We start from the raw sequence: 18,232 nt of genomic DNA, 5'->3' as shown, positions 1-18,232 counted from the left end.
CTCAGTTAACTGGAGACCACCTGCAGCGTAACATCTTTACGGGCTAGTAACCTTTTCCTCTGGAGAAGAGGTAGGCACCGGCCAACTAGGTAAAAACTCCACTATTTAGGAAAAATTAGTACCAGGCATGATTTTTTCTGGAAATATCACCTTTTTTTGAGCTCGGTCATGTTAAAAGGTGTCCTCATGCAGCAAATAAACATACAAAGTGCAAGTTATTTAAAGTCTGGTTATGTGGGGCTTCTGCCACCTGAAGCCAGAAAGGGCACAGAAACTCAGAAGGAACATTCTAAGCAAACAGAAGAAAACAAAACAATTGAAAGCAAACCCAGACAGCTACTTTTAATTATTAAAAAGTTAGTGGTATGTCAAGAATGTGCTTGCTAGAATTCATCTTCATCAAACACCATGTCTCTTCTGTCAGGTTGTTCAAAATAGCCATTACGGTAACAACAGCAGACTCAAATGTGCAAATGATCCGGAGTACAGAGCTCTAGCATCACTGAAGGTGTGCTGCTTCCTCCTCTACACTCCTATTCTACCCCCAGAAAGTGGTTAAATGTAATTAAACATTAGCAGTAATTTCCAGAGGCTGGAAAAGGAATGGTAAATTCTCTGTGGCTGTGTTACACTCAAACAGGGACCTAAAAGAATCCCTCCAATAGCATTACAAAACCAAAAATTAAAAAAAAATAGCACCTTAAAGAGGGCCACAGCCAAAAACTGGTCACTGGCTATGAGAACAGAACAGTAGAATAACATATGAAGTCAGTAGATTCCTCCCAAACAACTAAAAGACTAAAGGAGCTGATGGGACCATTTTCAGCTAAACAGCTCCCTCAGATGCTAGAGACCTGCTCCTGCTCAGCCTCCGCTGCAAAAAAGGCTTCGAGGTCCATTAGCTTCTGACTCAGAAGAGCATCTAACTCTGCGCTCTGGAGCGCAGCTTTTTTTGCTCGGGTGAAACTACCCACTACTTTGATTTTGCCTCGTGTCTTCCTTTTCCGGGGAAGAGTATAGTCCTGAAATTCTAGAATCCGCTTTCTCTTCTGCTGGCTGATGGAGATCAAGCACCCATTTTTCTCCTTGGGCTCTTCGAAGATTGTTTCCAAGCTCCTGATAAAAGCAAAGGATAGAACTCAGGACCGCTCGAGAAGCAGTTAACCACCTTCCAAGGGCAGGGAGACAGGTGGACGTCACAAGCACAGTAAATGCACTTCTAACTTGTACATTTTCAAAGTTCCTCCACACCTCTTGTAATGTATCGTTATCTACAGCTTACACCTCCCACAGCTGCACATTACTGCTAGCTGAAGAATTTGTTACTGGTGCACAGACATGTGGGTTGAATCTCTTTCTATCTGTATTTTAGTTCAAAAGCACCATTATAGAATCTTGCCTTTATAGAATAAATAGATTTGAACATTAAAAGATGCACCAGTCTCGATAATCATGCTATACTTGATGACAGGTAGCTATTCTTCGTATTTTAAAGACTATTTAGTTGCCTTTGAATTTTGAAAAAGTAGGTACTGTACTTGGAGGCTGGAATGAATGTGTAGATGAATTCTTAGTCCATATTCTGTTTCACTGCTTTTCATCCAAATAGTAAAAGGTAACTATTTTTGAATTAACTTTCCCACTTTATACAAGAGCAATTTTAGAATTCTATCTGCCTCTTCGCTTTCAAACATCTTTCATCTCTGCTTGCTCTCTGCTCAAGTAATTTACATGTACTTTAGTTTTCTGATCAGGAAGCAGAACCAACCTGGCTGCAGGAGGGGACTTGTAATTCTTGTTTGTGTAAATTTCTTCTAAACTAAATTCTTTCTTCTTAAGCCTGAAAAAGTAATGAAGAAATCAATCAAGAAAGAAGAACTTCAAAACTAACACACAACACGCAGATTTAGGGAAACAAGTATGGTTTGCATTCTGTGCTTAAATGCTGAGTAATTACACTTTAACTAACTGGGGATAGAGAGGAATGAAAAGTGAGGCTGTTAAGTACCAAATTTCATACAGTGTTTTTACAAGGTGTGGGTCAACACTTGCTATTTCTGCAGAGGTCAATGTTCCTTCTGACATTCTACGATGTTTTGAAATAATGATGCTCAGAAGGAAAAAGGGAAATCCCTTCACAGGTCACTTTTTTTGTGGAAGCTAAGAAAAGGCTCAGAGTTTAGCTCTTGAGACTGATTTTAAAAGTTAGTTATTGACACTTAATTAGCAAGCTGATGGCTGAAGAAATGCATTCCTCTGTCAAAGCTGGCACTTCTGCTTAAAACAGAAATGAACAAAATACTAGATGACTGGTTGGAAAAGCTTTATCAATATCTGGCACTGTGATTACCCACATTGACGCTGAACACCTTTCCCTAAGATCACATGGCACAATCAAAGAAGGGACTGTGAAGAACTCCAGCATAATTTCCATCAACAGAACTTCCCAACAGATCCCTTCATCTCCCTATGCACTGTAGAATGACTTATTTTCAATGTATGTTTATCAAGATGAACTTATTTCTTCTTTAGAAAATAATTCAATTGTAGCCTAGTTTTTCACATTTTGCCTAAAACTCGGTCAATAGTTCATATCCAATAGTCCTTTATTTATCCTTTCCCACTTGAAAAAAGTTACATTCAAAGACCATATTCTTTCTTCAGTCTTCTATCCAGCTGATACAGCTCTGTCAGTCTTTTCTTATAACGGAAGCAAAAGGCAGACACCACTCAACTGGGAGTGTACAAAATAGAGGTGGTAAGAGAAGCATTTATGGAAACGATTACATTACTGTGCAGGACATGGGAGCAACAGAAGCCAGCACAAGTCCATCTAAAGATACTGCTCACCTTTTTGGTTTGGGCAGTCCCATTGGAGTAAGGTTATGGTCTAGTTTAGGAACAGTTTTCCTGATTCGGATCTGTGAGACTTTCTTTGGCCTCTTTTCTGGCTCAGTCTTAAGAAAACAAACAAACAAAAGAGAAAAAACAAGTTAAAATGAAGGAAATAATGAGCACACTAGTCTCCACATTTCCCTTTCATATTGGGTATGCATTATCTGCAGAATAAACATTCCTCTTTGTTTTGCCACCTTCTTTCTACTTGAACAAAAGAAAGAAGCAGCACAGATTAGGACTAACATTTTAGCAGTTACTAGATAATATTCAGCAGCAGCAGCAGCAACTTCAAGTCCTGAGGAACCAAGAGTCTGAGATATCCAAAATCGAACATGGACTCACTTTGTTCAGTTCTGTGTCATCTTGGGACCTAAGACAGGCTGGAACAGAAGCATCAGCTTCATCACGGGCACGGAGCTGGAGCTCAGATGCCGAAAGCTTGGGGGGAGACGGTGATGATTCTGGAAGTGAGCAGGACTTTGGGAACGGGAGAGGGAATGAAGTTTCCAGACTGTAACAGAGGAAGAAGGGAATGTATGTGGATTAATATCCAATTTATGCTGCAACAGCAGTCCATGCTCTCAGGTGATGTTCCTAAATTGCAATAATGGGCAAAAAAAAGCAACACGGTCCATAGAAATTAACTGCCATTGTATTTGAACACAGTTTTAAACCCACTCTTTTCCTTTTCATCCAGTTAAACAACTTACAGCTCTATTTAGTAACCACAGATAGAAAACAACTAATCCTCCTTTTCTGCCAGCAAATTTCTTTAACACAACTATTAATTTAATGCTTTTTGTTTACAGATAAATGTAAAAGATAGCTTTTACATCTGCCATCCCAACACTGAAAAAGAATAGAAGGAAGTTTCAGCACCAAACATCCAGTTGCTCAGACAGAAAGAACGTATGTCCAAGTAAGGAAACAAGCTTCTATAGTTTCACATATTCATTTCATAAGAAGTGGCACAACATGGTTGCAAGTAACAGAATTGTTCCTGCAATGTTCTCCATGGTGTTTGCATTAATTCCCCTCCAAACTTCTCCATTACATGATCCAGCCAGTTTATTTCACTAACATTTCAATCAGAAAGCTATTCTTGGAGTGAACTACCAAGAGCTGAAAGCCAAAATGGCATAAACAATGTATTTCTGAGCAAGCTTATGGTCCCACTATTCAGAATAAATATCAAAGTCCAAGAGACTCACCATATCTCATGCCCTGCGGCCTGTAGTGCTCCCATACTCTGTACAGGTAAGTGCGGTAACACGGCATAGCTGATTCAAAACAAGAGTGGGGAAAAAGAAAGACAGAAATTAGGTCTACACTATAAAAAAGATGAGGAAAAAATATTAATATAATCAGGAATGAGAATGAAAGATTAAAATGATACAATAGCAGGCTGTGTCTGCCATTTACTCCACTAAATTGCACTGACAGCTTGTTAGGGAAATAGTCCTACTTTCACTTAAAATAGTAGTGATGAGAAAAGGAAATAAAAGTACACAAAGAGAGGGAGACAATGTTAATCTGAAAGTTATAATTATTGTTATGAAAGTCTATATTCCTCACTCAAAACCGCCAGGTTTTAAAATTTAATAACCAAAAACCTTGAAGGAGTTGGCTACTAAATAAAAAAGTGCATATTAGCAACAGTAACAAGTGAAAGGAAGGATTTCCATCAGATTAACTCTGTTGTTTCTAACTCCCACAGTCTTACTTGAATATTCTTAATCAACTGGAATAACCAAAGGCCTTTCCATAAGGGCTGGTAATTACCATAATCCTACGGCATAGAAGTCAGCATAGCAGCATTAAGTCCTTTAATATGAGGCTTTATTTTTGTGCCCAAACAGTTTTTAGGACAGCTTTTACTATACAGCAAATCTTGTACTTGCTGCTCTCCCAAATTAACAGCTAAAGGTGTTTCACTGTTGAGAAGCAAAGAAGTTACGGCCAGAGCGGAACGCTACAAACTAAATGCAAACCAACCACACAGCTGGCAGCACAGATAATTCAAACCACAAGGAAGTCAGAAAGACCCATTTCTTGTGTTTGACATTTAATATCAGAACTGTAACATCTGGTTTCTCTCGGGTGTTCCACTCACTACCCCAGCACTACGGGAACCCTCATCAATAGTGCATCAGAGTCCTCCCTGCTAGAGGCAGAGCTTACTGGTTTATGCAATAATAATAATGAATTACAGGAAGAGAAAAAACACTTTAGAAATTTGGAATGCAAATGAGCAGTAAGTAGAAAAAAAGATTTCACTTATACACTTCTTGTTTACTTGTATTTATATACCAAACACTTATTGCATAGATCTTTTTTGAACACACACACACAAATTTAAGAGAGATTTACTGAATTATCCTTTTGTCACTGTTCCTGATAATACCTTTAAAAAATAACTATTAGTTGATGAGAACAGGCTGTCAGTGTTCAGCAAAACAGAATCTAAAATGGAGTTATATATTTTAAATGTTGCGGTTTGTTCTTTATGTTGTTCTATAGCCAAACCTTTAATATTGACTTTTGCTGCACTTGTTTAAACTTCTGTAAACATGCTTTTCCATTCACCGCATGCTACAATAACTTCACCTTAAAGCAAATCGGAGTGGGGCAGAAGAATTAAGGCTATTTCAAACACATACGTGTGAGGTATTTTTGACGAAAAACAAACTGAGTTTAGACTATTTTCATTTTGGGTTATTTTTCACTTGAAGTGATAAGGTTTGATTTGGCTTCTCCACCTTTGAGATAAAGATCATTCATAGCAAAACATTCGGTTTTCAAATTGCCCTTTACGTCAAAGAATTAAATCCTCTTATGCTTCAGCTAACTGGATATGCTGCAACCAGCTGCCTAGGAGCCAGGAGACTTAAGTGTGAGAGAAAACACAAGAGCAAAAGTCAGCTCTGATCTCCCAGTCCAAGGATAACACGTCTCAACAACCCAAGAGAGTAAATTCACCTCATACACAGAATTTTTTACAAGGTGTTTCTTTTGTTTTTAAAGAATGGCAACAATGTCTTAAGTTTAGAGCTCACTGGTATGATTGCTGCCACAGTACTAATTTGGACACTATAAAATTCAGCCTGTATATTGACTTGTATGGGATGGAAAAGAATGCAGGCCCAATAGAATGTGCTGCAACATTGTCTCTATGCCATTTTTCAACTTTATTCTTTTAGTGCAGACAACTCCCAGAATGGGGTAGTAACTCCCTTACACCTTTGGTAGATATTAGAATTTATACTAACCAGTGATATACATAAAATTTTAGGTATGTTACCCATTTATATAAAGCAAAAGGCAGCACTAGTTATATGGCAAGACCACTGGCTACACATGTCGAGCTACGACATAAAATAAACCAAATTCAACAGTTCTCTAGAGATTGCCATATTAAACAAAAGAATTAATCAAATCAACTTCTCTACAGCGCTCATGAGACTCTGCTGTCCAGGAATCTCAAGACTAAAATCAGGGACTGAAATGCCCCATGTCACTGAGGCACAAAGGGCAAAATCTTTGCTCAAGAACATGCAAAAATCCTGTAACAGAGCTAGGAACCTCTTCTCTCATTCTGTTTCTAAGTAAAAAGATCTCAAATGCTGATAGCAAAGTTACATTAAATATGCAGAGTAGGTTTCAGTCCTCTTCCCACTCATAACAAGAATGACACACACACAAAAATTCATCACCAACCTGAAATGGAGCTACACTTGCTTGTGCCAACAACACATCGGGCACATAATATCGAAAGGCATAGTATACATAAAGAGATTTAAATTAGCATAGAACAGTCATGGAATACAATTAAAAGTTTAACCAAATGCCACCCCCTGTCCCTTAGGATTCTTCCTAATCTCATATTGAGCATTTTACAGTGGTTCCAACTGGCACTTGTGGCTCAAACCTCTGAAAAAGACTTTCCTACCTCAAATCCAGTTGTTCTGCAGTCACTCTGAATAGACCTAACGAAGTAGCTCACCTTTCTGCATTATATATTCTGATGCATGGTGTGTATATTTTGCAAGGGAGAAGAAAATAGAGTTAGCCATTCTGCCAAAACAGGACAGTATTAAAGAAGTGAAGGCAAATATACTTCAATTCAGCTAACAGACTGTGCTGCACGGAAGAATCTTTCACGTTGAGCCATTTTTGGAGCAGAATGTGTAGACCTGGAACGGGGGAAACTGACCCTCCAACACAAGCTGCAATTGCCCTCTCCCTCCCAAAAAGGAGCAAGTACATACCCTATACATATTTAATCTCAGAAATAAACTGATGAGTTTTACCTGTTCTCGATGCCCACACTTGGCTGCCACATGCAGTGACTGGAATGGAGAGGAGTGATTTCGGAGGGGCGGGCGGAAGGACCATGCTGACTCCACATGGATAGCGCCCTGCCCAGGGAGTATGGCAATGAGGAGACGGGCTCATCCGATACAGAAGTTGAAAACCTTGTCCCTTTCACACCCTGTGCAAATTGTGATATAAATAGTCTCTGGATGGTAGGAATATGACTGGTTAAGTTTCTTCTTCTCGTCCAAATCCTGTAACATCCAGGGGAAGAAAGTGCTAACACTGTGTGAAGGCCAAGCATGGAGCAACCTCCTCTTCTTTCAGCTACAGCATTTCTTCCACGGTTGGGATGAAGGGCAAGAGCCCTTGGGGTTGTTATAGAGAGAGAGGAATGCAGCTCGTTATCTGTATTGGAATCTTCCTTGAAAGCTGTTGTTGAGCAGCTCTGAGACAGTAGAAAAGAAAAAGTCCACTCTGAAGGCGGCGCTGGCATTTCTCCCTGAACTGGTGTGTGATGTATGGAGCGCTGGGATGTCATCCCTGTGAGCTCTGTCACAGGACTGGAGTCCAATTTTATGCAAAAAGAAATTGGGAAAAACTGGGTATCCAAGAACGAGGTTGGAGGCTTGTGGCTCAAGTCTGAAAAAAGTATTTTGGTAGATTCTGCAGGATAAAGTGCCAAAGGCTGAAAGCTGAACATCTTGGTGCACCAACTGTCAGCCCAGCGGGAGCGTAAGTTCCTGTTAATACAAGAAAAGGCTTCCAATAGATTTTTAGATCTACGCTGGCTGCACCTCTCAGCCACTGGAAGAAGTTCAGAAGAATATGGCAGAGGTTTAAAGTTCTGGATGCTTTTGGCAGGTGCCAGGAGTTTGCTGGCCATTGCAGCCAGCTTGCTCAACAGTGCCGCTTCTTTGGTACTTTTCCTAAATTTCAAGCTGTTCAACACACTGCACCCCTTGGCCCTCTGCCTTGGCATGTGCATGAATCCCATGGCTGTTTCCGTTTCCATTGTCGGTGGTTCACATGGAAAGTACGATTTGAGAAGTGTGTTGTCTTGCTTAGGGAGTATTTCTGGGGGAATCTCAAAAGGTAAACTTTTAATTTTTCTGCTTTTTCTTACAGTTTTTAGCTGATATGATGTGGGAACTTTTTTGCATGTCCTTCCAGGCTGTATTTTTAATGGAAGAGGTCCTCTTGGTTTATTTGTAGTTCCAAAGGCACCAGGGATTCCATCATACACTAAATTAAGGTTCAGGTTTTCCATTTCTGAATCCTGAGTCTTCAAAAACTGTGAACTAATAATATCTGTGGTAATCTTTGGCCTTTTAACTTCTTGTAAAGTGCTACATAGTTTATTTTCACTGCTTCTAACAGCAAAAGCCTCCTCTGAAAGACCTTCAAACTTTGTATTTCTTGATGTCACCAACTCATTTGAAGAGCTGTGTAAGAGTTCAGAACTGTGCAACACATCTGGCTGCAGTGTGATTTTTGCTTTCTCTTGATATTTTGACTTCTGTTCTTGTTGTGCCTTGTCTGACAGATGTACTTTCATCTTCTCACACTTCTTCTTTCGTTTAAGTACCTGACATTTCTCTATTTGACCAAGTCTCTCTGAACCTAAAGCCTCATTTCCCTCACAAACTGGATGAGTTGGTAGTGTGTCCTGGCCTTCTGTCACCTGCTTCACGTTACCTTTGCTCTGTGTATTCAATTCGTAAGGCACACACACTTCACTGCAAACCACACGGTTTGAGGCTGATTCTTTGCACCTGTTTGATGGTACACCCATATATGAATAAAACGTGGGCAATTCTGGGGAAGTTTCTATGTTAGACGCATCTTCAGTTTGACAACCACTCACAGTTTCTGAACGCAGACGCGTACGTGCTAAGTTTGTGAGCTTTGTAGTATTTTTTCTTTTTTTTGAAGGATTATTTAGGTTAGATCCTGGGATTTCTTCCAAAACCTTTTCATAATTCTCAGTACTGAGAGGGACTGGTTTGCTACCAGACTCTTTTGAACCTTCCAAAAAGGCCCATAGACGATCTTCCCCATCACAAAAAGAACCTACGGGTAACATTTTTCTCGGAGCTACTTCTCTTCTCGTCTTCTCTTCGACACACGTATTCTCAAACTGCTCTCCATAGCGACTACACTTCTGTGCAGTCACAGTCACGTCTTCTACGGTTACCATGGTACGCCCCTGACCTCTCAGACTTCCCTTGCTGTGTGCACAAGCTCGTGAGCTTTTTGCATCTTTCACAAAGCTAGTTGCTGTTTCATTCTCTGAAGAGGCAATCTTGGTATTGCTGGCTTTGCTTTTAACAGATGTTGTTACAGAAAGAGGTTTTGTCACTGAAGAATCTTTGCTAAAAGCTTCAGCTGGAGACGAATCACAATTATCTGTTTGTGCATTGTCAGACAACAGACAGAGCTTTTCTTTCTCAGGCACAGAGATTCCCAAGTGCAGAGCTGATGTTGTTTCTGAATCCACCCAAGTCTGATTAAAAGATTCTTGGATGTCAAACTTTCTCAAGTGGGATGGACCTACACCTGGTAGAGCATCAGTTTCCTGGCCAGGCTCAAATGTCAACTGCAGGCAAGAGTCATTTAAGGTAGATTTTACTCTCAGACTTTTTTTGGTTTTTGTATCTGAAAACACATTCATATTTTCTGTCTTATATGCCAGACTACCGTGAATTGATGCAGAGGGCAAAAATTGGGCCCTAACTGTATTTTCCTGGTCTTCCATCAACCACTTCATCTTTGGCAAAGATTGATGCATTTTGTTTCCTGCAAACTCTAGCTCTGATTTATCTTTTGCACATTTGATAAAGCAAGCATGCTCCGAGCAATGCCGTTTGCTATCAGAAAAGCTTTCTTCAACAGTTCCTTCATCTTCTGTTTCACGTCTCTTCTCGTGTTCTTTTGGTTCAGTTGTCTTCTGAATTAGGTCACTGACAAAGCCCACGTGTCCTGAACAGTCTTCATTTCTCACACCATTTAAAGAGTCCAAATCCAATACATTGTCTTTTAGAGTTCCTTGAAAACTGTCCTCTCTTCCATATTTATGAACTACTGGAGGTGGGTCGTCACCTGGTTTTAACAGTATCTCTTCACTTTGACTAGAGCCAATTGGTATTTTGGTTTCTTCTACAGAAGTAGCTGTAGTTTGTAAGCCCATATTTGGTTGGTTGTTTAAACTTTCTGAATGTTGCTTGCTGCCTGGAACGGGGCCGTGAAACTCACTCTGACGTGCAAGACACCGATTTTCCATTGGACCAAGGGTCTTTTTTGTTTGGCTAGCATGTTCTCTTTGAATATTTGCATTGCTGAGCAAGGGACGTGTATCACAGATTGAAGTGCTATACTCAGAGGCATCAGCCATGAGTGATGACACTTCTTTCTTCTCAGATGTACCTAGTTCTCTCTTCCTTGGGCCTAATGATGAGCTGCAAAATCCAAAATTATTAACACGGGGTTTTTTGTTCAAATATCTTACTAATAGCTGTTGGCTAGTCTTAGTTCTCTGATTGCCTTCAGGGGCATTTGGAGAATCTGCAGTTCTTTTTTTATCAACTTCATCTCTCTGGAGAGCACACGTGCCAATTTGTTCTTTTGCCTCATCTCCGTCATAAACAATTTCACTGACATCTGTTACTTTACTAAGATCAAACTGTTTCCCAGCTTCCATATTCTTATTTGAGATCTCGTCTCTTACCGAGGTAGCAATAGACTTCTCTGCAGTATAGGCTGAGCAAAACATGGTTTTTGCTGTGGAAATGTCATTTACCCCATGCAGATCCTCACCTGCGTTTCCACAGTCGTCTTCCCAAGGAAGAGATCCACATGCCAAAGGGAAATGTGTTTCCGGAAAGATGATTGCCTTTTTACTATTATATCCAGCTGAAGCTTCTCTTTCCAAATTATTATTTTCAGTCTTCTTACCAGCCTCACCATTAAAAGAACAACAGTTTGGGAGAACATCATCTACATGTGTGCTCCCTGATAAAATACAGGAAGTACTGGCAGCTGTGCTCTGCTCTTTCATACTTTGATTATTACAGTTCCATGTGTCACTATGTTCATTTTCTAAACCAGTGACCACACTCTCTCTATTCCCCACTGAATACTTTGTGTTCTTTTGGGAAATTTTGCTTGTCATACTCGGGTTGTCAAAAGTCCTGGAACTTACTGAAGTCTTGAATTTGTCTTTATGAAGCCTAACTTCAGCAACTCGTCCTGTTGTTCCAGAATCACCAAATGATTCTTTTCCAGATGGATTATCCTGAGCCTTGTCTCTTCTTGAAACTTCATTAACAGTGCAAGGAGGACACTCACTACGATGAGGTTCTCTTGATTTGTGTGCAACAGGAGGTAGAGGTACACTTAGTGTATGAATCCAATTAGTTTCTTTGCTACTGGACAAACTATCATTACTATCAGCTTCTGTAGCTTCAACTAAAGTGCCAGCCAACTCTTCTGATCTTGTTTTACTCTCAGATTCCTTTTCAAGCAGTTGTGTCTCAGGTGAATATTCTGCTAGCTTGGTACCAAGACCCAGACAGCTGTGGCTACCGGGAAGAGAACTTTTACTGGAGGTATTATAAAAGCAAAGGTCTGTCTGTCCAGTTTCACGGGAAGCAATGTTGTTCATTTCCATCGACACGCTATTTTCTTTTATATCATCCTTGCCTAGATCACTGACAAAGAATTGCCACTTGTCCTTTATCAACTTATCACCTTCTGATGCAACCATTTTTAATTTTTCTTTTGAGAACTCCTCAGGAGATGAAGCAACAGAACTAAAAACTGAAGAATGATGATGCTCAGAATTAGCACCCTCTTGAGCTTCAGGCCAGCTACCAACGTCAACGTTCTCTCCCACAGCAATTTTTCTCCAGTCTTCAGTAGCCTCTTCAAATTCAGAGCGGTGTGATTTACCTGTACTAGTACTTCCTTCCCTATGATTAGCTTCAGCACTAGGTAATCCTTCGCTCCTTACCACTGAGACCTGCTCTAGTGGTACAGATGTGGTTTCATTGGTAATTCCATGGACTGCAGTTCTACTGGTTTTTAGTGGCGTTTTTCTAAAGTCCAGATAACAGACGCATTTCAGAACTGAATATGAAGCTTCAGAACTTTTTATGGAGGGTGCTCTAAAACTTTCTGCTGATGACAACCTATGAGGTTCATTATGTTTGGGTAAAGGACCAGTACAGAAGTCATGAGCCTTGTTTTCTTCATCCTGCTGATGAGTCTGGCAATTAGCAAGTGACATACTGAATTCATTAACAGGATTTGGTCTGAGTAACTTTTCTTCTCTCCTCTTGAATATAGATACAACATTCCCCCCTGTTCTCAATGGCATGGCAGTGTGGGCTTTCAACCCATTATATTCATTTGTTTCTTGTGGATGCTCTGTGGCTGATTCAATGTCCGAGACTTTTAAAGGCTCTAAAAAATCTAACATGCTGGTTTCTGAAACCCCAGCTCTGGCCATGACTGTGTCTATGTCTGAGCATTCATTGCTCTCAGCTGCAAGACCTTTACTCACTCTGTCATTCCTGTATCCTGCTTTACTAAATATCCTATTCACATCAGCCTTCATACCTTGTGCTTCTTCAGTGAGCTCAGGCAGAGTTGCAGCCGGCACCTGAACATTTGCTTGGCTTTCTTCTGCATAAGGAAAAATAAAGCAAATCAGAACAATATACTAAATTTAGAAAGCTTGCAAAGTTTCTTTTACTATTGTATACAATATTGTGTACAGTGTTGCTTACTAAAATGTTTTTTAAAATGAGAACTGATGCTATTAATTCTCCTGCAAGTCTTTACAAGAAAAAACAGACTACCCCACCAAAAACCTAATGTAACAAATGCGATCATTTTCAACGCAGACATTCCCCATCTAGATACAGGCGAAGTGACCAAAGTGTGTGGAGCTAGAAGATTACAGATAATAATGAAATTCAGAATTAGTTTTGTTGTCCTCTTCATTTGGATTCTGCACTATTTTTATTCTTTAAAACATTAGAAAATGAATGAGTGATACTTTTTTCACGTCTTTGCTATTACTGCTCTCATATAATTTGACTTTGAAACATAAGGAAATGCAAAACATCTGCTATTAAAACCACCTTCTGCTTTGGAGTAAATAAGTATTTGAATTAAATAACTAAAACACATCTTGTACATTAAAGGTGTTCAGGAAAGTACACAGGCTGTTAGGAAAAAGCAGAGGATTAAATTCTCACGTTGTTCTAGCTATGCAGGGTAATATTTTCTACTGTAAAGCAAGATAAATGAGCTATCCTACAATCACTCATGTATTTTAAAATCAACAAAAAGTAACCTGAGGAGAAGCAGGGAGCAGACAGGGATGTGCAACTGAAATAGGCACCTGCGTTCTTGGGAGATCCCGCTACTTGAGTGCAACAGGTTCTCCAAGATTTCACCTCATGCTGGTTTAAGTGAGGATCCTCCTGAAACAAGACAGAAATATCAACGGAGACGGATCAGGATTTTCTGAAATGTTTAGTGTGTTTCAGGGGCTGTAGCTGCTCAGCCAGGTTAGTTCTGAATAAAACCACCCCGAAACCTCAGAACACAGCAGCCCTTGTGCAGAGCCAGCCCAGCACTGCGGGAGGGTCACACCACTACTGGGCATTCCTTTCTGGTCCCACCAACCACTGTCACCTCCCTGCTAAACAACGCACCCAGAATGATTTGTATTTAGCAGCAATTAAGTCTCTCAATGCAAATAGCTAAAATGTAAGTGCCTTAAAACACAAATTGTTGCGAATTTGAATCAGCAGAGTACTCCCTCAAGTCTATCGTACATCCCCAAAGCACTCCTGTATAGCTCTGGTGAGATGCTTTTCCTGATCTCTACTAGGACTTGCCTTCCACGACTCCTTCCCTTGGCTCAAAAGCACATAAAGCCAGGAACAGCTGACCTAAGTCTACTTGCAAAAAAAACCCCAAGCCAAATCAAAACCAAACCGCACAACCAAACTACCCACATATTCGAAATATGTGAAAGTTGGAAAACTGAATGACTGCAAAATATTTAGTTAACTTTATTTTCACAAACTTTCAAATAAATTAAAGAGATATAAAAATCCAGAGTTAAAACCACAAAGTATTTTAGTATTACGTGTCATCCAGTCATTAGTGTAAAACGCGCTTCTCTGCACCTTATCCAGATATTTCCTGACTTGTATGTGTTCAGTCACAATACTTTTATTCTCTTTTATTTTGTTCTTTTGGTGTGTGTGAAAACTACTTACAAACTAAAGAAAACCGATCAAGAAAGTAACTAAAAATCTCAATTTTTAAATAGAGAGTTTGTGACTCTCCAGTTTTTAACAGCGTATTCTTTGGCCCATTTGTCAGCAAGCCTTTACCTAGAAATAATATTTTTATCATCAGCATTTGCCAAAGGGTAGGAAAACAACTCGTGGCTATGCCAGTCTATTGTTTTGAAAAAGGAAACTAACAGTGATTTCCTCTCTAATTACAAACATTAATTATAAAAATGAAGAATAATATTTTAGATTAAAAACTGAAATACTAAACTGGAGGCCCCTGTAGCATTATAATACCATTATGAGAGTGAAGTAACTACTATTTAGTGGTTAGTACCTTGACTGGGGATGACAGTACTGGTGGAACATGCTGTACACACAGGGCATGGATATTGGGCAAGGAGCTTTTTAAGTTGTTTCTCTTCTTTTTAGTCACCAGCCAGTTTTATTCTTCATTCTGTTACACACCTGCCTCACTCCTTTCCAACAGTATTCAAGAAAGCGAAAAGCTTGATAATATAAAATACTGCTGGTCCACTGAAGTATAGTCTAAATTGTCACTGGACCCGTGATAATCCAAATAATGACACATAGGACAGAAGATCCAAATAAGATGAAACCACATGGACTAAGTTCTCTGTCACTCTAACCCTAAAATCAAACTATCGTATAGGGAGGAATATTTGCATTTGCTTACTTGTTTTGACCGGCTTTCCTCAGGAGTTAATACACAGCATTCAGCGCGATACTCCTCAGCCTCTGTGTCTTCTTTGCAATATCCATCGCCAGAACGGTCCAGTTTTCCAAATTTTCTTTTTTTGTCTTTTTCATCCTCTTCAAGGTCTCCAGTCTTTAGTAACTCTCCAGCAAGGGATTCAGTTGGCCCACGAGAAATCCCCTTGAGTGTATCATCCCAACCCTCAGTCTGCTGGCAAAGGTTTTCTACTCCCAAAGTCCTCCGATGCTCAGCCAACCGACTGTCACCACGTGCCAGCCCAGGCCTTGACACATCAGATTTTGGATCCAAGCCGCCATGAGGCTCTGACACGGCCATAAGTCTGGGGGAGATGCCAGCCGGTAGCCCAGTGTGCGGCTCCTCTGCTGCAGCGGACACGGGAGAATCAGGGAGACATTCCAGCCCAGCTGAGAGCATCAGGGCAGCTGCACACTTCACAGTTTACCCTAAAAATAAAAGCGATGTCAAACCAAAATACGTGGGAGTAATCTCTAAATTAAAGAAAAGCTTCATTCTTCAAGGTTCAAGGATACATCTTTAAGAAAGATACTTCCAAATAACTTTTTAAGAAAGGAGCTGAGGAAATGTTTGAGTATCTAAGCAAGTGCTTCATTAACAAAAGGAGTACAGACAAATAAATATTTCCAAGCCTCATTTTCACATTCCAACGTCTCCCTGGAGATACACCCTCATCTTCTGGAAAACCTGAAAAGAGACTATAAAGCAAATCGCTAGGGTTTGTATTAGACATCCTACTAGCTAAAAACAAAGCATTATTTGTTTTCCTGCGATTTTCTTCAGTTTCTAATCTTTGGGGAAGAAAAAACCAACCAACCAACAACTTTTCTTCATATGTTTTCTGCCTCAAAGCAACACTTTCTAGACATCGTCCATGAAACACTGCACCTCTCAGACAAGCACGCTGTATGGACACAGGACACCTTGTGCCAGCGCTGCTTTTCCACAGAACCCCGGTACTGGCATCGGGATCCTCTTGAGCCCAATATTAAGCACCCTGGTCCCCACAGCCCGCTAGGCCAGCGGGGGCCCACAGCAGCGCCCGTGTCACAGCACAGAGGAGTTCCCACCGACCTGACACGGGCTCCAATGGACCTGGCACCAGCACTGGCAGCATCACGAAAACCCTGATGCGAACACGCTGCAGTCTCGTTGCTCCTGAAGATTCACGCGTGAGCAGGAACGGGCTAAGCCAGGTTTTTACAGAAGCATCAGTTACCCAGTTTACAAAAACACGGGCTCCCAAGGGGAGTGTTGTTCTCCTTGCTGCTCAAGAAAAGCTGCCTGTGACCAGCGCCAGCCGTGCGGGGACACACGGACACGGGCTGCGGGTGGCGACCACCGTCCTGCCGGCACGTACGGGCCAGCGGGAGCGGGCGGGCCGGGCGGCCCTTTGCTGGGCAGCACAGACGGCTCAGCCTGGACCCTCTTCTGCTCTCGAGCAGCAGCGGCCGCTTCCAGCCCGGACAGCGGCGGCGCGACCGGAGCCGAGAGGCGCTACCCCCGTCCCGGTGATCCGCACCCGCCCCGAGGAGGCCGACGCTCCCGGTAACTATGCAACCGGTGTTTGCCCCGGTGCCCGCAGGGGTTGGGTTCGGTCCGTAGAACTCCCGCCGCGCCGCATCGCGCCTGGGCAGGGTCCCAACAGCCGCCCACTCGCCCTCCGTCCCACCTCACCGGGGCCGCCGCTGCCGTGTCAAACCCGGCGGAAGAGGCGGGTCCGCGCCCCCGCAGCGCCCCGCGCTCCGCTCCTGTTACCTCAGCGGCCGCCAGCCCCGCTCCTGCCCGCACGGCCGCGCCGCCCGCCCCGCCGCGCTCGCATCACTTCCTCATCCGGGCCGCGCCCCCGGTCCTGGTGGCCGTTGCTGTGGCCCCGCCCACGGCCGCTCCGCCCCGCCCACGGTGCCCGCGCCCGTCGCTGCCGGGGCCCCGCCCTTCCCTCCCACCGTCTCCGTGTTGGGCGTCACGTGACGTGCACGTGCCGTCCCCGTGGCCCCGGATGCGGAAGTGGCGAGCGAAGGCAGAGGGGCCTCGTCGGGACTGTGCCGCCGCGGCCGGCGGGGGACTCGGCACCGGCAGGTCAGGGCCCCGCGCTGCCCCGTGTCTGTGCTCAGGCTGGCCGCGGGAAGGCTGGTCCCGGGGGCGCTGCCCTGGGGCTGGCTCGTCCCGCGGCGCCGGGAAGCATCCCGGAGCGTCCGGGCTCCCTCAGCGCCCGGGACCGCGCGGCTCCCGCTCCCTTCCCCTGCGGCTGGCGGGCTCTGCCTGGAGCCGCCGCGCCGCTCGCTCTGCGCCGCCGCCGGGCCCCGCTGCTGCCCGCCCGCCCCGGCAGCCGCTGGGGGCATAAACGGGCGTCCCCTGCGCTGCCCCTCAGCTCTATAGAGCCGCGAGCGGGACCAATGGCGGGGACGGGCTGGGAAGGCTCCGGCCGCATTCGCTGCCCGTTCCCGGTGCGGGGCGGCCGCTGTTCCCGTCCCGCCGTCACACGGGAGCCAAGTGTCGGTCTCTTCCGGTCACACAACAATTCCAAGTTTGAAGGTTTTATGGAGTTTATCAAGCTTGGATGTACGAGTGTTTCCCGCCGTGCCTTAGTAGCTTCATGATCGAGCTGACTTTCCAAAAAGCACATCTGCAAGTTTGATACTTTATTCTGCTGGACAGCCATACTGCTGTGTTCCTCTGCGTTTTGATTTGATGGAAGCGGACAGCTATAACAAATGTCTTCTAACCAGAAGAGCTTATATTTTAACCTGATAATGTGCTCTAGTTTTGTGAAGCAAGCCTTGTTCCTACTGAGAACTTCTGGTTTAAATGTGCTTCTAAAAAGAGTAAATTGTAAAAGTGAAGGTTCTCAATTGCAGTATGCTCTGTTTCAAATGAAAGTGGCTGGAAGAAAAATGTGGTGGCTGATGCAGTTATAACAAAGTAGTTAATGCATGCCAGTGCCTCAGAT

General features: G+C 42.8%; 2 protein-coding genes across 13 annotated transcripts in view; one reads left to right on the top strand and one right to left on the bottom strand.

Annotated features, from left to right (window-relative positions):
• Nucleotides 1-316: 316 nt before the first annotated feature.
• Nucleotides 317-16,438, bottom strand: PRR14L (proline rich 14 like). Its single transcript, XM_080355112.1, has 9 exons — nucleotides 16,357-16,438; nucleotides 15,226-15,710; nucleotides 13,622-13,703; nucleotides 7,209-12,897; nucleotides 4,110-4,178; nucleotides 3,241-3,409; nucleotides 2,851-2,957; nucleotides 1,769-1,840; nucleotides 317-1,116 (listed from the first exon to the last, which is right to left on the bottom strand). The coding sequence occupies exons 2-9, from the start codon at nucleotides 15,679-15,681 to the stop codon at nucleotides 840-842; spliced, it is 6,921 nt and encodes a 2,306-aa protein (XP_080211238.1). The 5' UTR covers nucleotides 15,682-15,710; nucleotides 16,357-16,438; the 3' UTR covers nucleotides 317-839.
• Nucleotides 16,439-17,283: 845 nt separating this feature from the next.
• The window catches only part of DEPDC5 (DEP domain containing 5, GATOR1 subcomplex subunit), a 46,202-nt gene continuing 45,253 nt past the window's right edge, over nucleotides 17,284-18,232 (top strand). For all 12 annotated transcript variants that reach the window (XR_013922954.1, XR_013922955.1, XM_080355110.1 and 9 more), the window contains exon 1: nucleotides 17,284-17,361. The gene's annotated coding sequence lies outside the window, so the exon portion shown is untranslated. The remainder of the gene's footprint in view (nucleotides 17,362-18,232) is intronic.

Source organism: Nesoenas mayeri, assembly GCF_963082525.1.
Source record: "Nesoenas mayeri genome assembly, chromosome: 17".
NCBI classification, from domain to species: domain Eukaryota; kingdom Metazoa; phylum Chordata; class Aves; order Columbiformes; family Columbidae; genus Nesoenas; species Nesoenas mayeri.
Note: the sequence above shows the minus strand (reverse complement) of the source record. Positions and strands in the feature narration are given on the sequence as shown.